The 26,070-nt window shown below is 33.7% G+C and overlaps 1 protein-coding gene and 1 long non-coding RNA gene across 14 annotated transcripts in view; one reads left to right on the forward strand and one right to left on the reverse strand.

The window, feature by feature from the left end:
- Positions 1–1,121: 1,121 nt before the first annotated feature.
- LOC126876394 (uncharacterized) lies at positions 1,122–10,262 on the reverse strand. Its single transcript, XR_007694170.1, has 3 exons — positions 10,046–10,262; positions 1,222–1,360; positions 1,122–1,145 (listed from the first exon to the last, which is right to left on the reverse strand). It is a non-coding gene; the product is annotated as an uncharacterized LOC126876394 (long non-coding RNA).
- An 8,269-nt stretch (positions 10,263–18,531) lies between these two features.
- LOC126876373 (venom serine protease Bi-VSP-like) overlaps positions 18,532–26,070 on the forward strand; it is a 60,601-nt gene continuing 53,062 nt past the window's right edge. For 5 of the 13 annotated variants that reach the window (XM_050639221.1, XM_050639225.1, XM_050639222.1 and 2 more), the window contains exons 1-5: positions 18,532–19,475; positions 20,097–20,387; positions 20,895–21,092; positions 21,257–21,352; positions 21,424–21,578. In XM_050639221.1, the coding sequence (XP_050495178.1) occupies positions 19,373–19,475; positions 20,097–20,387; positions 20,895–21,092; positions 21,257–21,352; positions 21,424–21,578 (843 nt within the window). In that variant the 5' untranslated portion in view covers positions 18,532–19,372. Of the gene's footprint in view, positions 19,476–20,096; positions 20,388–20,894; positions 21,093–21,256; positions 21,353–21,423; positions 21,579–21,906; positions 22,616–22,658; positions 23,400–23,615; positions 23,712–23,787; positions 24,033–26,070 lie in introns of those variants that run through there. The other 8 variants (XM_050639230.1, XM_050639231.1, XM_050639228.1 and 5 more) reach the window with 6 other exon arrangements.

Here is a 26,070-nt window from a genome sequence, read left to right on the forward strand (position 1 = left end):
TACTTCGCCAAAATTTGAAGAAATTGTTTATAATCAAACCAGACAATCAAACACAAATAAAATTTTGCGAAGCGCTTTAAAGACGAAATTAATCGAAGACAAGTCTGAAATAATTAATAAACAAAAGGCATCGGAAAATGTAGAAAATAAATTTGCCAAAGAAGAAAAAAGAGGTGTTAAACAAAAATCAATTTCAGATAGTGAAAACGAAACAACTGATAAGTTCGTCAACGAAGGGAAGTTCTTTTAACGAACACAGCTAGTGATAGCGATAGGTATAAATCTGTAGAAAATGATAATGCAGTAACGGGTGTAATAGCAACTGATGAAGCGAAACATAGAGGCAGACCTAGGAGATCGGATAAAGTCGAAGTTAAAGAAGATGAAAATACAAGTGTAAATTCCGACCAATTGCGGGGAGACGTAACCGCGAGGAGAGACGTCAACGGGGGTCGTACGATTATATCAATCGACACCACGAATTGATCGATCCCCTGATTTCCGTTGAGATAATAGGGGTGATTGAGTTTGTATAACACTGTGATTCACTGAATTATAAATTATATATTTCCAACACTTTACAGATTACACTGACGTAGAGAAATAAATAGTTAACAACTTGTCGCACGAAGATGTGATAGATATGTACGCTAGAGCAGGGCTCTTATAATGGAGATTAATGTATTAATGTACTTAGCACTATAATATATTTAGGAGAGAAGATGTATGTTCGACAACACCGAGAACCGACAAAAGATTTTCGTAAAGTATGCGACTCTCGCGCTATGTGTAGACTGCCGCGTTAGGCGTTAGTTTTTAGACTGACTGTCGCTCTTTTTCTAATACAGAAGAAAAGTTCGGTGTGGGTATGCCCCTGTGCCTAAAGAACGCGGATTCGTTGTCCCCACTTTCGTTAGGAAAAGTGAGGGTAACGAACCGCGGTGTCGATTGGTCATGACCTGCACTACTGCTCGAAGGGATGAGTAGGAAGTCTCCTACCATCGTGGTGGATAGATGACTGTGTGCGTGAGGAAAACATAGCTTGTTTTATTAGAGGGCTATTCGGATTTTCCTAATGGGTGCATACCCGTTTTCTCCGTGTTTTAAGTACGTCTAATAAACCCAAGGACCTCTCTAAAAACCGACTGTGTTTCGAGAATATTTTTAAGCTTTAGAAATTTTTCAAGACAAACGGATTGAAGACACATGGCGAAACACTACAGGGAAGTGAAAGTTATGGTGGGTCCTTAGGTTTATTGAGGGTCGAAGTGACGTTACGCAGGCTGGTTGTTGTCCGGTGGTGCGAGCTGGCGCGGGCTGGCGTGCAGATGTTTTAGGCGGCGTAACAACAAGGAAGATCCTAGAAAATGAGAAAGGTGGATTAGAAGAACGAAGAAAACTCGAAGAAGATACAGAAGAAGAAACTACAGAGACAGAAGTCAATTCAAAAGGTATATTAAATAATAAGTGCGATTTACTTGATACCGAAAGAGCTATTGAAATTAATGATACGGTTCAAGATATTAAATTTACTGAAGGTAGAAGCCGCACTCAAAATGATATGGAAGATGTAGTAGAAGATTCACAAGAATTATCTAATAAAAGTAAGTTATCAGAAATAAGGATTGCACTTAACAAAATTGAATATACAAAAACTATTTTACGGAATAAAAAGAATTCATTAGAAAGAGAAAGAGGAGTAAGGGAAAAGAAGAAAATGTACAGACAGAAATTATTTAAAAAAATATATCAGATGATAAATGTGATTTGCTTTAGAAAAAAAAAAAAAAAGAAATATTATCCACAAACTACATTAGGAATTTATCTATTTTAGTGAGGAGAAAGAGAAAGGATAGAGGAGTTGATCAATAGACTGTGGATTTTGAAGCGTTTATGAAAAACTTACAATTTTAATAAAATATTCAATGTAAAGTCTTTGTTATAATATTCAGATAGATAGATGAAAAAAAAACTGAATTTGCATAATTACTCATGGCTTATTGATCAATCATGCGACTCGTTCAGAGGTAACTCGAGTTGTAAAGGCGACAATTTATTAAAAATGGTATATCTGACGTACGATGCATTTGTTCGTGTAAAACTATTTAAATAAGTATAAAAATCACGCGAAAAAAAAATCTACTGAAAATAATGTTGAACTAGTTAATAATAATAAATCATATAGTGAAACACAAACCTTAAATCAAGATTTTAAGTTCAAGAAAAAAAAAAAAAGAAAAAAAAAGAAGAAAGAAGTTGATAAAATGACAGCAACATGTAGCAGCAGGCGAGAGAAAATAGGCCAAATTTCTAAAAGAAGAAACGATGCTCAAGAACTCGGAATTTCTCGAGTGGATATGCTAAACAACGAATTTAATGAACAGTTGAAAGAACGTGAAACAGCAATAGAAGGCTTACATCAAATGTTAAAGCATCAATCGGAAATTCATAAAGTTACCTTAAATGAAGCAAGTTTGAAAATAGGAGAACTGCAGAGTGCAGTGTATCAATGTGCACTAAAAATGCAAGTAACGTGACGATTACTTTTAGAACACCACAAGCACCACGAAAACACAATCAAGACCAAACAAGATCAAGTTCAAAAGTGAAGTTACGTGAGCTTATTACTGCTAACGACCAAAAATTGAATTACGATCCCGAGCATCAACTCGCTGATCTTCAAGTAGAATGTTCCGACAAAGACAGGACGACACAAGAGTTCGAGAAACACATAGAGGACATGAAGGAGGAAGTGCAAAAATTAGAATTGCAACTCGACGAGTTACAAAAAAAAGAAAAACACACACGCACGTAAAAAGAGTTCAATCTTTTGGAATACAAATTGAAGAACTAACAATAAAATTAGAAGAAATAACACAGAAGAAATAAGTCACAAATATGAAATTGCCTGATGGCTGATGTTGATCGTTGACGTTTATAGCGAAAGAATTCCGTCAACGGCGCCATCTGGATCCTTGTTGAAAAATTAAACAAGCCGCAATAGCACCATTACGCTCATCACCCAGAGTAGCGTTTGTCGCTGAGTCGAGGAGCTGGAGGATTCATCATAATCAAGGACATAAATTTTACCACTTCCGGTAACGTTCTTCAGGTGATCCAGACATTCGAAATCACAACATTCTTTTCCAAGGCGAAATTTTCTGCATGGCTGTAGTAAAAAGAAATCGATCAATTGTACAGATCAATCGTCACTCGACTGCTCGAGAATTCAGGTCATCCAGAGAATAGAATAGAGAAAAATGTAGAAAATGTGGAAAAATGTAGTGCGATCATCACGGTGGGAGGAAATAGGGGGATAGGGACCAAATGAATGAACGAGATGTTAAGGACAACTGACGATAAGTTCTTCTTTTGTCGAGAATTGCATGTTTGTGAATGGTTTGTGGGTGATTAGGTGGAGAGAATTGAAGAGTTTGGAGGTGACTGGAAGAGTGTTTTGGGCAAGGTAGATTGCAGAATGGTTGCGGTAGCATTGTGTTAATTATGGGTTTGTACATGTAATCTTTGTATGTATCACTACATACAACCTAACGTATATTTTTAATAATACATCAGAGTTTTAGTTATTTCATAGCTATGAATTTTATACTCTATAATCTTGACGTTTTATTTCACAGAAGCGTTTGAATATCCATAAAAATTAAATGAACCAATGTATTCATTATCTTATAGAGAAGATATATTATTTTTAATTATGTTCCAATTATTTATCATGATCCTGATTTCCTTATTCTGAAAATTTGAAAGGAAGTTTTGTAGTTTGATACTTTCAGCGACAAAGGGTCAATATTGCTTTAGTATATTTCGTCACATATACATGTATATCTATATATCCACCGAAAATGCGCTCTTGTAGACAAACGCTCGATTCGCGTCATAGCTTTTAAAGCTCGTCGCATCTCAATCCGTTGGAAAAAGTTTTTCCTGTAGCATATTTTATTTTTACGAACCAACAAGGTCTTTGTTTATTTCCTTCTTTTTTTTGCTCCAATTCCCCCATTGTTTTTTCAAGGATAGTATTTCAGAGCCATTAGTCAAGTTCATTGTAACAATAAACGTACGTTTCGGAAACATTTTGTGCTGTGAAACAGAATACACTAAAGTTTGAAGGTCACATCGATTTTCGAAAGTTTATAAATGGAGGTGTATGACAGTATCACCAGCTGTTGCTGTCCCCAAGCGCCAAAATACGTTCTGACTACTATTTTATGTATCTCACAGAAGTATGTCTTCATTCATCATCTCCCATGCCATCCACCAACGTGTTCTTAACATGTTATCTCCTAGTAAAATATTGATGTTGAGTCAGATATCCAACTGAATAATCTTTTCGGTGTCTACTATAAGACATTTAAAACCAAGGCTCGTACACACGTGTGCTTATACGTCAGATGTAATACTTAACACGAAACCTGCTTATATTAATATTAAATTTATGCATAGTAGGATGTTCGACCTTTGTAAAAATGAAATTATAATACATTTCATACAGTTTCACCGTGGAAAAGTGAATCTTTCTAGCATGTCCACGCAAATGCAGGGGAGGGGAGGACTGTGCATGCACCAAACAACTTTACGTTCGTAATTTTTCACACAAATGTACAACTGTAGGGAAAAAATTATCTCTGATTTTTCGGATGTTAGGAATCGACAATATCGCATAACGGAATGCCGTGTTCTACGTATTCTATTTTTGTTACGACGAAGTTGTGGTACAAACGAAGTCCACATAAGAATAGTACAACAAAATCGGTTGAGGTTAGGTTATCGTGCAGATATCGCGGCTTTTGCATTGGAAATCACGCAACTGCCAGTCTCGTCGTTCCTTGTAAACGAAAGAAAGGTATTGTAATCGGTCGGAATTAACATAAAACTCGTCGCATGCGACCATATGGCCTGAATGTTGAATAAACGAGAGTAGAGCGCGAGCTATGTGATTCTAACCGTTTAGGCGGAAACTAATGATTGTAACCAGAGCCGAGATATATGCCAATATTACTTTGCTCGACAAAGCGTATAAGATGAGGAGAGAATCGCGATAAGGTAGAACAAGAGACAGATATTCTCTACGTAAAGCAAGTCTGTCAACTAGATTGAAATCCTACAGCTATAACTACAGTGAATCCATATTCTGGCGAATTGTCTTTTCACAAATGAAGCTTCTGAAGAACGGAATTGATACAATAACTACTGTTCATTCATAACTACTGTTGTAAGAATCTATATATTTGTCTATCTATATCTATATATATATCGATCTATATATATTTGTCAGAATGTCATTTTATCAAAAAACCCATCCTCTGTAATCATAGTTTAACGAAGCATAATTAATAGAAGAGGTAGAGCGTTAAGTGGAGATGATTTAATCACAGTTAAGTAGATAAATCTCTATATTAGTCTCTTTAATTAAAATGTCCTACGTTTTATTTGCGTCATTTTTTTCCTTCATCCAATTTAAAATGTTTAAATAACAATAGCCTATACAATATAATTTTATGTAAAAAAATTGATTATACCATGTTTATTACAGATATTTAACATTTTTGTGTACATACAAAATTTAAATTATACCTCGCTTGAGAACAAAAATTCTATTTATTTTCCTAACATGTACTAATAATTATTGATCAAACTAGAAAAAGCTGGAGGAGATTACTTAGGAAGATTACTTAGCATCTTATATTCCTGGCAAGGCTCGAACGTTTTATCTTCCTTTAGATTTTCCTAAGTTTCCATTTCTCTGACTTGCTATTTTAGTTAGCTTAGTATACGTGCTATACATAGGTATGTATAGTGTCATGATCGCGACAGTCGTGAGTTACCCACGCTTTATCCTCCGTAAACTATTTATAAGAGAAGAACAAATTACATGTTAGAACTTTCATTCAATTTACCAATACAAATAATTTTAAACAAGAAAAAAGACCTAATGCAGTGGTTTCAACTTAAACATATCCAACAGTTATTTACGAATAAATAGTATAAATCTTTTAGCAACATGAAATTCGCGATATTTATTCAAATATTTATATTTACAGTGCGCCATCGGCAAAGAAAACGTGTTTATCGATTTTATGCTTTTGCCACGCAAACAGGGAAATTGCAACTCAAAATTGAATTCGCACTGCAAAGCGTCGACGTTACGACATCAATTACATACTTCAAAAACACCGAAGGTATCACACGGAATCAGAGAGATTCTATGAGAAGTTAAACGCATAGTCACCCTATTGGGAATAGGATTGCTTTGATTCGAGCTCAAACATAGGGAAAGCTGAAAGAATCTTTTGCGGATCTTCCTTCTTCTCTACGTTGGATTTTATACAAAACGACTTTAACCTTTTCAAGGAAATACGGAAATAAGGATTTTAGATAGAGAGAGATTTATCTGGAAGGAAATGGATAGAAAACGTAGAACCAGTTCTTGTTGGTTGAAAGATTTTTTCTCTTCGCAGAGATTCAAGCTTTAAAGAACGATCAAATATGTGCGCAGCTGACTTACGCGTGAAATTATTATTAAAAAAAATTGTTGCATTTAAAAGGATAAATATTAATTTAAATTTAAAAAAATTGTTAGTTCAATTATCATGTTTAATTTAAATTTAAAATAATTGTTAGTTCAATTATCATAAGTTTAAAGATATGTAGATATTGTATTTACATATCGAAAATCAGACAGCAATATTAATTAACACACCTAGTCAAACGCACACGTACTTTAAAACCGTGCTTTAAAATCGATATTCGCTGAAACAATACATCGCTCTGCGCTTCCAATTTGTTTTCGCACGAAGAATCAGTCCACTCATTGTTACCGTCACCATCTCTACCGTAATCTATATTACTCGAATAAATTCTATATCTTGATTGGAAAATCACATATTTTAACGAACTTCCTTATTTTTTGTTTTTTATGACTTTAATTGGCAATTTCCATAATGTTCTATAACTTGACAATAGACTGATAATATTTCAGGATATATATACATACATCATGTTTTTGAGGATTCTGTAGTAAAATATATTATAATAAATTATAGGAAAAACAAACTATTTAAGAAAAAATTACCACCTTCGAGTAATAAATTATAGAAGGTTACCAATGTAATTTAAAACTTAAAACTTAAAAATAATCTATTACACGTAACAAAGAAAAAGATTTCTTCGCAAACGGTAACTCGAAAATTACAGCCATTGCTGTAGAAACATAGTTTTACAGGGAGAAGAATTTCGCTAGAAACTCTCGACGATGTCACATCAAGCGAAAATTCAATAAAGCGATTACTAACCATACTACCAGCGGCAATCGTGTTACGGCAATTCGTAAATAAGTTAGTCTTCTATTTGCAGAAACGTCTCTGGCAATATCGTCACACTCTTGATTACGTCGGCGCTATCAAATGGTCTTTGGAAGAAAGTTTTCCATTATCTACTTTTGCCCATGGCGTCGTTCCAACAAATGAATTCGAGTTCTGAATCGCTTTGTCTCGTATTACCGCTCGTATTACCGCTCGTATTACCGAATTGCTGCTTCTCACGACTAGCAAAGTGTTTCGCAAAAAAAAAAAAAAAAAAAAAAAGAAAAAAAAAAAAGAAAAAAAAAAGAAAAAAAAGAAGAAAAAAAAAGAAAAATGGTATCGGAAGGATAGAAAAAAAAGCGGTGGCCTACATCAAGCAATCTTCATGCCGATAATGCATTTATTATTCAGTTCGTTCATTTTCTATCGCGTAACAGACACTGGGATAACTGACAGAACGAGCGTATAAATCTTGCATCTCTCGACCTGACTTCTCCCGATGGAAAAATATTTACTGGTCTGGAATCGTGCATCGCTAATTAGTAAAAAGGTAATAAGCAAGAAAGCAATTATACTACCGGATTGGTATTTCTATTTTATTGGAGATTAATTAACCTGAGTAAACCAACAAAAACTTATCGAAAATCAATCGAAATTAAATCACCTTTTCAAACAGGCTATAAATAGCCAACTAATATTTGCAGTAATAAACTTCACTTTCGAATAAAGTATACGCTCTATAAATTGTAAATTGATAATTTCGTTATTATATCATTTTTCTTAGTCTAAACTGGATTCAGTGAAAAGAGCTTTCAATTGAATTACACACTTCATTAGTTTATGAATTATATTCGTTACCATACGTACAAAAGAAGGGTGACTGGTTTAAAAATTCAAAGGGTAGAACCTCCAAGCTCACGATTGGAAACAGATTCAGTTCAATGGTTTAATTTGCCATTTAATTGAATTCTCTGGCAATTTCAGCGAACTGTGGGCTTTAGAAGTGTCCAGCATTCAAAGGCAAGACCTCCTCCATCTTTCTCTTTCTTTCAGTTCCAACCTCAAGTAATTGACCTGTTAATTCGACGCTATATTTACATGCTCGCAAGGGATTCAGACGACTTCATTGCGTTAAATTCGCAATTTAGCAAACACGAATGTCTCAATCAATTTGTAGTTCGAAACAAATAAAAGATAATCAATTTTTCAAAATAACAATCGATATGTTCAATGCATTTGTCGATGCGTTTGATCGTTATGTTCATTTAGCATTTTTATAATAAAAGCGTAGAACACATGTACATACACATAATATTCCATGAAATGATTTATACAGACTATGAGTCTCGTTTTATCATATTATAAAAGAATGAATTTTTCCCAATAAATGTAACTTCATACAAAATCTCGTTTAAAAAATTCAGTTTTTATTCTCATCAAATTAATTTAATATCGGAATATGTCATTTTAGTCGTTATAAAAATTTTATGTCAAAAAGCGTTCACAGATACATATATAAATAAATGTCCAATCCTATGCATTTATTTAAGCTGAAATCTGAACTTAAATATTTATTAACAATATTCTGACGAATATATAATGAAAGATAAAAGCAGCTTTATTTTTTTTATAGGATGGCTCATGCTTTTTATTCATTTTATGTTTTTCGTTGTCAGCGCGTAACTACCTATCAACCGCATGAATGCCAGGTTTTACTACTCAGAAGCGAAGAAGCGAAGAAGCAAATATACGTTAGCTTGCATGGAAAAACGTTAGATACATATAAAAGTCATAACGTAGCTATTTACACCTATTTACATGGGGAATATTTATTTTTGTATGAAATATTTTTGCTTCTGAATTCTCATTATAAATGTACGTCCATTTCCTACGTTAAAGTACGTCTCTGCTTTGAAAACCTTCATTTAAATATAACGGTTAACAAAATATTATTAGAGAAATATTAAAACGAGACGCTAAAAGAACATTTTAATAAAGTACAAATGATTATTTGTTCTTTATTAAATTGCACTGCTGTAACTCTAATTTTATTAAATTCAAAATGAATCATTTATAAACTGAACCGGAATATAAAATTTTATTCCGCAAAAATCATAAAGTTGAAAGTTAGGAACGAATAACAAATGAATAACCTAGTTTCATTAAAAGGCACGTATACGCCAATCCGCGTAATAACTTTGACACTCCAATTATTATAAAATATGTATCCTTAAGGGATTCTTTTGCGCGAATGCAAAATACTTTTCATACGTGCAACTGAATAAATGGCGCGTGATTTTCAATATTTCTTTTTGTAGAATTTATAACAAAGTAACTTTTTCACAAATGTTTTCGCTAACATTTTTACAACGTAAATGTCTTCTTTTGTAATTAATAATTTCAACATTTCTCTGAACAGTTTCGTTGCGATAAAAAAAATATACAAAGCTTATGACGTACTTGTTTAAAAATATTTATACGGAACAAGACTTTGAATTTGTCAGACCAATCGTTCTAACGAACGAATAAATTAAACGACTCGTAACAAAAAATTATTCCTGTCCATGTTTCTCTTTGTAAAAGTAATTCAAGGCAAGTTAGATGAATCGTTGTGTACCCTATTCGCGTAGCATGTGCTTTAACGACCAGCGTGCAAGCGTTAACGGTGTGCTTTAGTTTCTCTCTGGTTGTGTTAAGTGTTTAAGTAATGAGCATATACTCACTACGGGCGGGTTGCATACGATCGACTGGCACCACTTCAGCCTCGAATTATAGCAGGTGCAGAAACTGCAAACCGAAGGTCCCGGCTCAAACGTAAGATCATGTCGAATGGTTTCTCCTTGAAAGTCAACACAGCTGTTTGTAACATCTGAAAACGATTCTCAGCTTGAATATCTTTGCCATTCGACGGTCGTACGCGCAGTTACGTTAACCGTTTCAACGCCACTCAGCGTGATCATGCTGTACACGTAGTGTGGTGAACTGTGTCGCGATGTTTGGTTACGATTGTCAATTCACAACGCGCTCGGTTCCGAACGTAGCTTGCCGCTAGTCTATCAGAGTTTCCTCTCGTAATTACTTTTCTTTCAAATAATCGTAAACCAAATAAAGAAAAAACTAATGTATAAATTACCTCTTGAATTGGAAAACCAATTACAGAACGTCACACAAACAAAAGGTAAAGCACGAATATTTGGCAACCTTTTGACTCTTTAGTGTAACGTTTCTGATATAGCTGATGAAGTGAAGCGTGAACGCGTTGAACGGTATGTTTCGACAAAAAAAAAAGAGCAGTGCAATCGAGTTGATCGGCACTTCTCGTAAATAAATAAACGAAGCGCTATTGCGCTTCATGGTACAATCCGATACGGATTTTTAAAACATCCCTGATACTGAAACGGCTAATAGCGTTACGAAAACGATCGCGCCAGGAAATTTTTGTTCAACGGATCCGCATTGCGGCTGCCACGATGCTTTTACGTAGCATTGATGCTTCATCGATGAAGCACGATTGAAATTGGATATTCGATTTCTTACTGGGGAGAGAGTTTTCATATCGTGTTTACTGTTTCACTTCGCAAGTGTGCTTTACAGTATACGTTAGAACTTGAAATCGAGCTATTTGAGTTAAAGTAGCTTGTAGCTTGAAATGACGTTTAAAGGATATAAGAATAGAAGGCTAAGAAGGCTAAAATTCAAAAGTGTATATATACATTACTAATATATAATGCCTATAATATATAATATAATAAATAATAATGCCTATATATTGGCTAATTTATCAATTAATTAAATCCGTGTATATCAAGTTTTCTATAATTTAGTACTTTCGTGTAACTACAGAAATTTGATGCAATATAAAACTTGATTAAAACAGCGATTCATTAGGAAACGAGAATAATGATGCAAATATTTTTTGTAGCCATTATATAGGATTTCGATCGCATAATTAATCAGTATCAACTTACCAATCTTTACAAACTGGAAAATATAAAGAAGAACCGACACTATTATGATTGCCGCAATTATGATTGCTTTCACGTACACGTTCATTGTTGGTAAAAAATTTCGATGACAAGCGGAAACAAATCAACAATCCAGAAATATCTGCAACAGAAATCAGAATACACTCGTTTTCGCATGGTTGGATCAATTTCGCGTGGGACTAACCTGATTGAACCTAACGCGGGATAATTGCTCAACTCACGACCTTAACCAGCCCGCTTGATTCTCTGTAAATGCTTGAAATTGACGCTTGGATTCTTTCCAGATTAACTAGCTTTGCCCTCCCCCCCCCCCCCCCCCCCCCCCCCTCCCGTTATCTATTTTCTTAGATCGACTTAAACTGCCGCAACATATTATCTTTCTTCTTTTCTTTTCTTTTCTTTTCTTTTCTTTTCTTTTCTTTTCTTTTCTTTTCTTTTCTTTTCTTTTCTTTTCTTTTCTTTTCTTTTCTTTTCTTTTCTTTTCTTTTCTTTTCTTTTCTTTTCTTTTCTTTTCTTTTCTTTTCTTTTCTTTTCTTTTCTTTTGATCTTTTAAAGCCCTAAATCGCTGGCTATTATATTTTGTACACTCAATTACTCTGTAAGTCATAAGTACATATGTTTTACAACGTTATTTGTCATATTTCAGTTAAACCCCAGAAAAGCCAGAAATATATTTGCAGCGTGTTTTAACGCATCCCTGGCAAAGATCTCAAAAACGAGTTGCGACACAATTTAAAGCGACAAATAGCACCGCGTGTCTCGTTGTGGTAACACACGGTTCGCCAGCTTTTTAAAAGCGCTCTCCGTTTGCTTTTTCCTCTCTTCCCTGTCTCTTCGTTTTTTTCTTCACGAGCAAAACCATTTTCGCGAGGACGAGAGTACGGAAATGACGTACTGGCAATTTTGTTTTGTGATAATACAAGCAGCTCGGTTTCAGTGAATTAAACTTGGCCCCAAGCTTCTACTTATCCCTACCTTCCTTTCCTTTATTTTCCCTTCTATATCGGTTTTGCGGTTTTCCACATTTCCATCACAATAAACCATGTTTTTTCTCGATTTTACATGTTAGCCAATGATTCACGGCAAAAGCGTCGACTGTAAAAATATTTGTAGTTGCAATAGCAACAAGTATGTTTTCTCAAATAGAAAATATTGGGAGCGTACACGCTGGCAAAACAATTCATGAATAGCTCGTCCTCTGCTTGTTATTTGTTTCGATACTGTTAGCAAACAAATTCATGAAACATACTGGTATAGCGTAAAATGAACATAAAAGTTTTGCGTACACTTGAGAGCTGAACTTTGGCTGTTATACGTATATTATATATATACGCACACAGTTATGTATATGTATATATATATAGAAAATTCCTTAGAACTTTGAGCTTAATAACATATTAAAATCATTAACATTAAGGAGGTGAACTTTACTTACTAATTACCAAAGTTTCTTCCGCCAAATAATACATAAAAATTGAAAAAGATAATGTAACTAGTTTTAACTTTTTTTTGTGTTATAATTTGAATCACTCGATTTATCCGACTGAGGATGGTCGATCGCAATCTCAATTTATACATATTCTCATCGCATGAAATAGATCACATGAGGGATTTTCAAAAGTCGATGGAATATTAATGGCGATTAATTATTTACAGGTGTATTCTGTGCGGCTAGAGCAGTCTCCTAATGAATGATTGAGTACCAGGAATGTTAGCGGTAAACAGGATTACGGCTATGAATGATTCTCTAATGTGTATATTAGAGATGAATTTGATAATTTATCCTCATAATATGCAATCCGCTTTTAAGTGGAAATCATAATTAACAATTTCTGTTTGATCAAATATGAAGAGCAGATAAATCGATACGCTTAAATCAATATCAGAATTTCTTAACATTTTTATCAAATATTTTAGCACTTTTCCAATTTAATATAAAATAATATAGAATAACATAACTGTCATTTCTTTATAAAGCGAAAGAAACTTGGGACAACCTAATAGGAATTTACTTTTATTATCCATTATAAAAATGGATTGTTAATCCTCTAGGAGATACGAACAATATAATTGCAATTAATAAGGAATAAGCTAGCATAACTTAAACCAGCTTTTGCAGAAAGCTATTAGCTGAAGATGTTTATTAAACAATGACAACATGAATTTTCTTAAGTACCCCATTTGCTACTTAATCTACTTCGTAAGTACTGTGTGTCCTAGCCTTCAAAGGATGCAATTTTAACCAGAATGTTTCACATTACCTACAATTACCGTATTGTTTCCTTGTAATATAATTTATATTTACATTATCTACGTTACGTTACATTCTACGCGTTAATGTAATGTGATTTTTATTTCTAATCGAAGTTATTTAAAATTTGTAGTATCTGAATAAAAAATTAACAGCCTGCAAAAACTTCACAGAAGCATTAGTATCTTCGAAACTATTGAATTCAAATGGCTAATATTCTTTAACAATATGCACTCGACGACGTTTATCGAGAGAAGTATGTGACGTAATAGTTAAACTTTCAATTCATATACATATATCGTTTATGAAAAAGTAGTCATTCTGCTTTTGTGATCTGTGACACACTATAAATTCTCATAAGCTAACTAACGCGTAATCTTCTGTAACGTATTAATATAATATAGGTATGTATATCTCGACTTTGAGCAACCAATTGGTGATAAATAAGCTTTAGTACATACACGTACTTTCTTACACGTAACAAGAGACCAGTTAACATCTCTGCTCTTAAAAGAAAAACGAAAGAAACTGTGAAAAGCTGCAGAGTTCAGGTCGAATAACACCAGCTCAGATAAATGACCCTCTAACTTACCTTTGTCCTCATCGACGTCAGTGATTTTAAAGCTAGTTATAAAGTGCACTTCTCAGCCAGCGTCCACGGCAGTCAATATTATTTAACGGGTCTTAACGCGATGTAAAAAGGGAAAAAGGAGGAAAGAAGGAACAGGGAAGCAAAGAGAAGAAACGAATTTTTCATTTTCTCGAAACTGGATCAAGTTTCAGGCTGCTCGCCAAAGAGTCTGTAGCTAACGAGACAAGATTAGACAAACCGCGCTTTAAAATTTCCACAGAACTATAATAATCCTCGAAATCAATACGATTCGTCGATCCATCGCCTGATTAAAAAATGAGATAGGATGAAGCTCACTAGTCGGCCTTTGAACTTTCAATAGTGCTTACGGCTCGTATACTCTAGTTTGAATGCTACAATGTAAGCCAAGTCAGCTGTAACTAGCGTTCGCGTGATTGTCGCTATCTATTATTCACGCGTTACACGTTCACCAGACAAACGCGTCTACCGGTTGACATTGTTTTCTGTCCTGAGTTTCAAAGCAATTATGTTGCTTCGTGTAATCAAATCTCGCCAAACTAACGATAAGTTCTTGTTTGATCTTACACAGTTACTAAAACTATACAAGTTAAACCAATCTAGCCTAAACAAGTAATGTCGTTATATATTCTTTTTTAAATCTATATATTGTTTAATAAATCGTGGTTAGGATATAGTAGCTGACAAAAATATTCGGACAAATATATTTGTAGAAACATTTTAGGAGTGTATTATGCATAGTGGCACCATTTAATACTGTACTGTGACTATCATGGTCGTGTTGGTATTATTCGAAACTAATCTGAAAATCTGTATGGAATTTGTAAGATATTTAGTACGAGTACTGTGCATTACTGATATGTACACAACCGAGACGAGATAACGAAGGTATTGCTCTCCATCGTTCATCGCTACGCGTTGCCAATAGCAACGTATAATGCATATATATCTCGCAAAGACCATAAAAGTACCCAATGGAACCACGTTTAATATTTGATAATAATGTCCCATTACAGTTTCGTCATTTTCAATTAATTAAACACGATCCTCTCTTTAAAAATTAGAAGATAAAATACGTAATACAAATCTACTCGAAATCTTTTAAACCTTACGGACGACTACTTATGGTCTTTAAAAGCAGCAGGGATTAGCAGAATATTAACTGCGGATTTTTCTTGGACCGCAGCATGCAATATGGAATATGGTTATTAAAATGTACACTGAAAATTTCATATCCATAAGATACTCGTGCTTGTAGAACCTTGAAAATGAATTCTTAACCCAAATAGTCGACCGCGATACTCGGGAAATTTTGTGAAGCTGACGTCAATACCAATATGTACCGTCGTTGTGCTATTATTTCGTGATAAGCCGTATTGATTGCACTTCCATTTCACGGAATTAATTTTTCCACACAAAAAGTGATAACGATAATCGAAAAAAGAAAAATATACTACCACTTTTCGTATCAGCATACACAAGCGCACTCGATTTTACACGAGTATACAATTTGCAAATTCGACGGAACGATCGGATTTAATTATTTTTTCGATATTTCAGGCATCAAGTTCTATTTACACATCGAACGTTGAAATACGGCGAAATACAAAATGTACAAACCACTCTGGACATTAATTAACTTTAAACGTTATTGATTAATTAAAGAAACCAACCATTGTGTTGATTTTTACATTTTGAAAAATTGTTATCCACTTTTGCTTTGTTTAAAAATTGAAAAAAAAATACGTTTATTGTAAGTCACGAGTATCTCTTTTATTTATTTAAACTTTAGATCAAATATTACAATTTATAAATATATCATTTATTTAGATATACTTGTAATATCTGTTTTATAAGTTTCTACAACCATTTATCTATTTATCTATTTTATTTGCACATAATCTTTAAAGACTGATTTTGTAAAGAATAAAAAATTGTGATTCTATTTAAAAACGATCGTGTCAGACTCAAGTGATAAGCGATATATATTTCAGCGATATATATATTCAGATTTCACCATCACATAAACGGTGCATAAACGGTGCTATTGGAAACGTTTCACAATGGACGTCTTACAAGCGCCTGCGATGTCCGTCATATGTAAAGCTATACCACTGAATCACGGCCGACATTTAGTGATTAAGGTCGATCACTTAGAGCTGTTAATCCGACATAATGGCGAGCAATACATCGAAGACATTATTGGAAACACAGTTACAGTTCAATTTCATTGAGCTTATTTGCAAATAAATGTGTACAATATATTTTAGAGGTTTTAAATATTATTGCTGACTAAACTTCGCGTCTGCGCATCATCTTTCTTTAACTTTTTTTGCATTTTCTTATCGACGCATGAAGACGAAATGCGTAAATTTTATTATTTATTTAAACATTACTATATTGTGCTCAAAGTAGCGGAATATCGTTTTATTATCAATATATGAAGAACTAAAAGAATTAAAAAAGAATTAAAAAAATATGTAGTTCAATCAATACTTCGTGTATTTTTCTATCTCCACAAGACAATATCCGGACGCTTACAGTTACGCTTACAGTATCAACAAAGATTTGTCCAGCCATACGGAATAAGTCGTACTCGGTAAAAGTTTAAAAGTATTAACCGCACGAACTCCAGAAACACTTTTCAAGTAACTTTCGAACCAATAAATCCCCGAACTAAGAACTGTCATATTTCGTCTCTATTTATCGAATATTGTTAGAAAATGCAACAAAAAAAAAAAAAAAAAGAAGTTAAATAGAAAAAGTACTTGGAAACTTAAAAGAAAAAATCTCGAAAAATCTCTTAATACTTTTTACTGTCGTCTTGAGACGCACCATATGTTAAGCTTCTTCGTAGTTACAACTTTTACCGCAGATGTAACGAACTGACAAATGCTTCGAATGGCGCGCGCGCGTCGACGCCTACACTTAAATTTTAAATAAATGTTTTTAAATAAATGTTTAAAATAATACATTAAATGTATCAACTTTGTTGCGCAGTTTCATTTAATTTCTTACGATATGGAGGGTTTAATTACGTTTAAGATATCTATTTGAATCTTTTAAATTCGAAGTTTTTTAAAAAATTACCCTAAACTTTATAAAATTAAATCGTCTTTCCACTTTGTTGTATCATAAAACAGTTACTTAAATTCAAACCTTACCGTCGTCTTAAAATATTCTATATTTTCCTCGTCTTAAAAAATCTCCCTACAGAAAGAATAAAGAAGAATAAATTCCCATACGTTAAATTTCGCGTGATTGATGGAATACATAACGATAACGAGAACTAACTAGCGACAACAAGCAACCATTAGCAAGGACAACTGGCGACTATAACTGACTATAACAGCGTTTTTATCACTTTCTTTTATTAAAAAATCCTATCATTTAATAATGTTTAAAAAGGAGAAAAAATAAGTATAATAATATTTTAAGTATGTGAAAAATTTATACAACACAAACACATTACAACAAAAATGGGCGTTTCCCGTATCATAACGTATTTTATAAACCGTAAATTATAGAATTGGTTATAGTATACGTATGTACATATGTATATTCCTAAATTATTCCTAGATAGAGTCACTTTCTTCGCCCCAATATTTTCAAATTCAAAGCCATAAAGGAATATATTACTTACCTTTCGGTGTTTTGCTATCAAAGTTCCATCGGGACCCCAAATAGTACAGGTATTGTACAATTTATCGCCCCCTATTTCAGGCATCGTACCACCAACTACATAGATGTTGTTTTCTTTAGCTGCGTTCGATGAAGCAACGCTCGTTTCACCATCAGGAATACTCTCGGCGTATTTTGGAAAGTACTCTGCATTGCAATATTTCAATTAATGAAAAATAACTGTCTTTTGTTCCAACCATAAATTAAATTGAAATGTTTGTCAGTTTTTTATTTTTTAAATTATTAAAATAACTAAGTTTTATATTTCGACTTAATTAAATATGCAATTACTTAGCTAATAGTATATATAATAAATTGTTTCTACAGGTTCAAAATGAAAAATGAATATTTAGAAATATTTAATTACGACAATGCTATTTGTGTTAGCATCAGTGGCTTGTTACTCAACGACTTTGCTAGTACTTTTTCAAACATAAAGTTAGTTTTCAATTAACACTTATACTAGAGGCGGAATTATAAATGCAAAATAATTGATAATACTAATTTATAAGTACCTAATTATTAGTATCTTAAAAAATATATTTATACAAAAATCACGATAATCATGAAAATGGGGAAATCCTATATTCTCGAATCAATTCACAATTTATTTTGCATATTAATTAGATTCCGCGCTCATCAGTACGTACTCACTGGCGACATCGAGAAAATTCTTGTATCGGCAATTCCTCGTACGACCAGAGGATCGGAAATATCAAAGGATATTATGGCGCAGCGCGAGTGGAGAAACAGAAACATATGAGCTTAACACCGTAATACTCTTATCATAGAAATAGAAGCAGTCCTCAATTCCCGCCCTCTAACTTCTATCTCCACCGATCCAAATGATCTCCTAGCCCTCACTCCCGGACATTTCCTCATTGGCGATTCATTAATGTGCTTACGTGATCGAGATTTCAGGGACATTCCATCGAACCGACTCTCCAAATGGCAGCATATCCAACAGCTTAAACAACATTTTTGGAACCGCTGGCATAAGGAGTATTTGAACGAGCTAACCAACCGCAATAAATGGAGCAAGGGTGGACACAGCATCCAAAAGGGCACAATCGTCATCCTCAGAGAGGACAACGTTCCCTCCATGCATTGGCCTCTGGGCCGAGTTATCAAGATTCATCCAGGCGCCGATGGTGTCATCCGGACAGCTACAGTTCAGACGGCAAAGAGCATTTTGGATCGGGGCGTCAAAAGGCTTGTCCCACTGCCAATTCAACCCGATCTCGAGAAACCCGAACAACTAGCCACCGAGACGAAATAAGATGGGAACTTCAACCACACCTCCCTAGTTTGATCGGTACCCTCTCAACGGGGGGAGAATGTTACGCCATGCGGCTTACCATAGGTCATATTCTTAACTATCGATCGCGGCACTATAATGTCGCAGACGGATCGTCGTGTCTGCCCGGCAAACAAACATTGTAGTGGCAAGCGCATGGTTCATTAAGCAGGGCGACTTCCAGAAACGTCGACTCGTGGCCCGTATTTTACCTCGCGTAAAAGAATGTGGCGTGATCCGAACGTAGTGGGGGTCGCCTTCCAGAAAAAACGAAAAAAATCGAAAGGCGTTCAGAACTTTTCGAGATGTCGAACCGTCAACACATGTGGTATGTCGCGCATTACTTATCAACCAAAACGCAGTTACATTTTTTTTGTTCCATTTATATCTTTCTAGTTAATAAGTTGTTGAAATAAACATTAATTTATTTGTGTTAATTCTGTGGAATTTCGTTGAACTACCCTTATTATCATAATCGAAATAAGGGGATCGATCAGTTCGTGGCGTCGATTATTTAATCGTAACGGGAACTTACAACTCTCGTTGACGTGCTATCTCGCGATCGCGTCTCTCCGCGAACGGTCGAAACAAAATGATTCACACTAAAAACTGTCCTGAATTCCTAAGAATTTATTTACCGCAAAACTGACAAAGTGTTTATTTAAAACATGAGGTTGAAGGTAGTCCTTTTCTTTCATTTCATTCATTTTCATTTTCTTTCTTAAGTATGGCTAACACAATATCTAATCAATTAAAATTTTATATTTTCACGTGAAAAGTTTCTTTAGATAATTATTATCAACATGATGACTAACTCTTACGGATTAATACGTGTCTGTAGGGCAATCCGGTGGACTTGATCGGCCTTTTACTTCGAAAGTTGAGTAATCGGTGTCGCTTTCTTACGCATCTTTGAACTGTATAAATGTTTTAAAATTGTTTGATCCAGAATGTACCACACCGGACAATCAAGAAGGCAGGTGCCTTGACTACAGAAAATGTAAACCTCTGCAAGAAATATGGCAGATACAGTACCGTACAGCCACCGATTTTTATAGACGATCAGTGTGCAGATACCAGGGCAATGTTACGATCGTTTGCTGTCCGAACGATCCAAACAAAGAGAAGAGAGAAATTTTAATAAAAACTGTGTATAAGTATAAGGCTTTGCGACCACCATACTGTGGTTTTAGCAACGTCTCTCATACCAGGGTGGTCGATGGTAAACCAGCTGAACTTGGTACGTTTTATGTCTTTCTTTCCGATTAATAATAAGCCATTTACTGCAAAGAATGAACTTTAAAGGCATTAAACAGCACATCAATGTACATTTCAATTAGACTAAATAATAATGCTATGATTTTATCGGTAGTAACTTTACTTATTAACTTGAATTATTTCTTTCTTTTACTTCATGTTAGGAAGAGTATCTTTTTGCTTGAAATAAAAAATTGATATAGGAGTAATAATATGGATAGAGATCAAAAACTGTTAGGGCAGAAATTACACGTTTGAACTTTATAGTTCAGTATAGTTCAAATAGAAATTATATAGAATTATTTAATAATTTGTATTCCACTGGAATAAAAATTTAATTTCTGTCTTTATCAAATCTCTATTTCAGAGTATTTGTACGTATGTACTTATCGTCTGCTGTATGATCGAATATCGAATAGGTAATAATCGTTGTTACCCGTTATGTGAGAAAAAATTATGTATATTCACAACTATGACTATTGCATTTTAGGCGCTTGGCCATGGATCGCTGCATTAGGTTTTCGTAATCCCCGAAACCCAGACAAACCACTATGGAAGTGCGGAGGTTCCCTGATATCGGCTAGGCATGTTTTGACCGCAGCACATTGTGCACATATGGATGGAATAGAAAACATACACAATCATAATATTGTCATTCTTAGATTGGTGGAGGAGGTGCCATTTTCGAGTAAGTCCTCAAATATATATATATATGCTATTGAGTATTACTGAAGTATCATATCCTGAAATTTCTTACTGTACACATATATTGTGTCATAAAGCGTGTATAATTCTTTCTCATACTTTTGGTCATTCGTTTCCTGCATTTTCATTTATTTTTTTATTTTTCAGGGTACGTATATCCCATTTGTACGAAAGAGCCCCTACGAAAGAGCAACTTCGTCGGCTATAACCCCCTTGTTGCTGGATTGGGAGCATTAAGATATAGTAAGTGATATCAATTTTATAATAAAATTAAATAGTTCCAGTCTTAAATATCTTTCTTATTTTCTTCGTAGGACGACCACGACGTAATGCATTAATGGAAGTACAAATGCCAGTGATTAAGAACGCCGAATGCAAAATAGCTTATTCCAAATTTCCTAATGCACCTGATATCACTGATGGTATAATATGCGCCGAACATGCTCAGGGTGGAGAGGATTCTTGTACGGTAATTAAGTTACAGAGTTACTACAAACTATACGGTATCTGAAGACACGTCGATTCGAATTAACATCAAATCGACGTCTTAAACATTAAAAATAATAGATAAACACAATTTAATAGTTTTGCCCACTTCTCACACCTCGTTATGGTATTTAATCTAATTTCCTTCTAATCTTAGTTTTGCTCAAAATACATATAACATGTACGTTATAAATTGGAGTATTTCAATACACAAATCAATAGAAGATTATTACTGTATATAAGTATAATTTCAATACAATTCGATCGATATATTTCAGTATCTTTGATTAAAAATTTAACGATCCTTTCAGGCTGACCGCGGCGGACCACTGCTGATACAACATGAATTAACCTCGTATTTAATAGGTATTGTGTCTTATGCTTATAAGTGCGGCACAGCTGGGTATCCCAGCGTTTACACTAGGGTCACATCGTACCTTGACTTCATTCTCCAAGCGATGCAATAATATGATATTACTGTTCCATAAATATCATTGTGTAAAAAACGTAAAGTTGGATTTTCTTATTGTGGAGATAAGAAACAGCTCAAATTTACATTGTTTTGTACGTTACAAATTATAGGCTTAAAATGTACGAAATGTAACTTTGAAACGACACTAATCTTTTACGCACGATAAACCTCCACGACTTAGGTATGTAAAGATGATAAACGTATATTAATTCTATAAATTTGGTAATAATAAACCAACTTTCTGAGAAGTTCTGTAAATTTCGTTTCTGTTGTATCAAGAGAATAATGGAATATTCCACTTAGATCGTATACTTCTTGTACGTACGTACAAAATTTTCCGGCTAATCTAAAACACTTCATAAGATAGAGAGCTTCTGGAAATTCGGACACAGAGAGTGCATAAAATACAAGATAAGTCTCGTGTCTTTCAAAATTATTTTTTATTCGCTAAAAACGTCCTGTGTACTCATGCAATCACATGCAACCTCGAAACTTCACTTATTTTTTATCACTTTCCAATTCAATACACAGTTTCAGCATTTTTGACTATATGTAAGAGAAATTTCCATTCAGCCAAAGGTGTACTTACAGATTATAGATTCCTATACGACTCTCAGTAAAAATTTATCCGCACTCCAGATAGTTAAAACTTCTGTCGACCGTATTGATCCATCTGCACTCTTCGTATGACGTCAATATCTGTTCAGTGCTGCTGCGCAGGTTTCTTTGTGTTACGTCAATTCGTTTGTGACCGTTGCGCGAGTAATGGCGCTTTGCAATGGTGATTTGCAGGAAAACAGTGCAGGATGCTGTGATTCGTTTCTTGTGGTCGGAGGTTATGTTTGATGCCTATATTTATCAAAGATTTAATGCACATTATGGAGAAAGTGTTTTGTCACGAAGTGTGTTTGAATGGGCACAAAAGTTCAAAGAAGATCGCACGAGTGTTATGAAAAAACAGCTGGACGCCCGTCCACATCCACGATGACAACATTGAACGTGCTCATGAACTTATGCTCTATGGAATAGACGAGTGACACTGGATAATGTGGCAAATCATTTGCAAATCAGCCACGGCTCTGCTTATGCAATAGTGCACGACAGATTTGGATTTTAAAAAGTTTGTGCGAGATGGATGCCGAAAAAGCTGATGAAAAGGTGAAGACGACGATGCATTCGTGGTTCGCAGCTCAGCCCAAAACATTTTTTAATGAGAAAATACAAAGGTCCTTCGGCAAATGGACAAAGTGTATACAGAAATCGAGTGATTATGTCAAAAAATGATGTATGTCTTTTTTGACAATTGCTTAAAATAAATTCTACACCGACAAAGCGGGTAACTTTTTACTCACCCTCGTAAGACACTTAAATTTCCAATCTATTATGATGAATAAAAGAGCTTATACTATTAAATCTAATTGTATTTTGTTGCATGAGAGTACACGTGTATGTGATGTACATTACCTTTATATCCCCTTGAACGCTTCAATATTGCGCATATATACTATATTTTGTACAGCTTCTATAAAATTTCGTATGTTTGTTTAGGCTGTTAATCTAGAGGCTGGAGTACAAAGAAGTGGCACAATGATGTGGGCTGATGACATTTATAATTATCAAGGAATCACCCCTACATTCGCTCAGGTATATATCGTTGACTATAACGTATTTAACATATATGATTGTTAGAATATTAATAATTAATTTTTAATTCTATCAGAATTTTAATGAAACTGTCCCTTGGGAAGGAAGAACTGATACCTTGATATCACGGTTTGTACATCCTATATATACGACAAATTTTAGAACATTATATAACGAAGAACCAGATCGTCGTGGCCATGTGATGTGAATAAAAGGACTTGAATTTGATGATATTTTTATAATGTTAGATAACATAACTAAGTATCTTCACAGTAAGATAGGATGACATGGTTTACATGATCTTAATGTTGTTCACTCGAGTGATGATATTATAAGGAAAAGCGTAATATCACAGGTAGGATGATTCATAATTTAGAACTACTAACTCATGTATGTATTAAAAATTAAAGAAATATATTAAATTTTATAGGATATTTATGTTTAGTAACCAGTAATTCAGAGATTGGTATTCATGGTTACTATAACGAGGCTGTAGAAACGCACCCTTTCTTCTTTGCAAATGGTCCTGTATTTATGTCTAAGCCGAAACTGGAACCTCTGAATAATTTAGATTTATTCTTGTTATTTTCTAAAATACTTATCTACAGTATACCATAAGGAATGATACCGTATCGCACCTAATCAAGTGCCTTAAGAAACATCAACAGGATATCACAGTAAGTAATCCCTTATCGACAGATATGTAAGTAAAAGTTATCTGTCATTGTTATACACAATTATGTGTTAGTGTTATACACAGTTATTTATCATTTTCTATTAATTCAGTTGTAGCCACTACAATATCTATGACACTGGTAGTAATTATAAGAACAATAATGATGTTCTATAAGAGGAAATGATGATTAGGAACAAAAACTTACAGGTAAGTCAAAGTATATGTTATTTGCCATTTGAAAAGAAAGTTACTAACTTGGAATTTTTTGATAAATAATAATTGTGCAAAATATATTGGATTTCAAATTTGTCAAAAATTGATATTTAAGAAGCATTGTAATAATATAACATTAATATTTTGATTTTTCAGAAGATATCATGCGGTGGATGGATAATATGCAAAAAATATTAAGCAGTATATGAATTTTCCTATTGCGTAGAGATAACAAAATGAATTTTAAAAAATGTCGACACGGTAATAAGAAATAGCATCGTGACAAAGAATATATAAAGACAGTTTCATTTTTTATAAATAAAAATTTGTTGTTCCAGATTTTGAAATACAGTGAAACGTTTAATTAGTATCTTAATATCTTTAAATAATTATTATTTTAGAATCAATTGTAATTGTATCATACGTACTTTTGAATTCGTGCAAGAACATATGTAATTTTGAAGTAGTTATTATTAGGAAACTGTTAGACGCGAACAGTATGCGAAAAGTTAGTATGCAGTGTAATAATTATCAATCAAAACACAAGAATTAAATTCTTGAGGAAAAAATTTCCGGAATTTCTTATTTACATGATTATAGAGAAATCCATAATAAAAAGGAGCTGCTTTCTAATACTTCGCTTCCTTGTAATGCCTACGTTAACAATAACGAGGTTCGACTTTTTGTTTTTAGAGGGATACTGGAAAATTTGAAAGTACAGTACCATTGGGAAGAAAATCACGATATTGAAAACGATATTTGCAAGTAAATTTCCAAAAAATCTGTTTTCAAATTTTCGCTTTCTATTTCACATTAAAAGAAAGGGAGGGCTGCCTTCTTTTTCTGCAAGACAAAACAAACATTCTGAATCTCGTATCAATGAATGATGTCAATAAGTTATTTTTCTTTTCAGATTGAACAATATTCCAGATTTATTCATAATTTCATACTACGCGAAGAATAGACTTTCATAGGTATATAAAGGAAATATTAAGTATAGGAAAACTCTTTTTCGTTGTAGGTGACATATGCTTCACGGTTGAACACATGTATTTTTGAACACATATAAATGAAAAAGTACTCTTATGGAGAAAAAGAATTGATACCTTCGATTGACATTAGATAATGTATATAAACTTATGAACAATCACTATCACTATCAGTTTGTATTTTAGGTGCACACGCAGATTTGTTGGAGTTCTTATAAAATGTACTTCCTGTACGAACGTTTTATTCTTCCAAATTTTACGATACTATGTCTCATATGATAACTATATGGATTAAACGTAATATAAATGATCCGAAAATAGACTCGAACGACATTAATTGTCTTTCTATTTATACCAATATCGAAAATACAAGTAAAGCTGGAGCAATAGTATGCAAGAATGGACTATTTATTATTTTAAACCAAATCATAGCATATTCAGAATGCACAGTATTATCATGAAATGTAAATGAATCAGTTGT

The sequence above is a fragment of the Bombus huntii genome, unplaced genomic scaffold (assembly GCF_024542735.1).
Source record: "Bombus huntii isolate Logan2020A unplaced genomic scaffold, iyBomHunt1.1 ctg00000073.1, whole genome shotgun sequence".
Lineage (NCBI taxonomy): Eukaryota > Metazoa > Arthropoda > Insecta > Hymenoptera > Apidae > Bombus > Bombus huntii.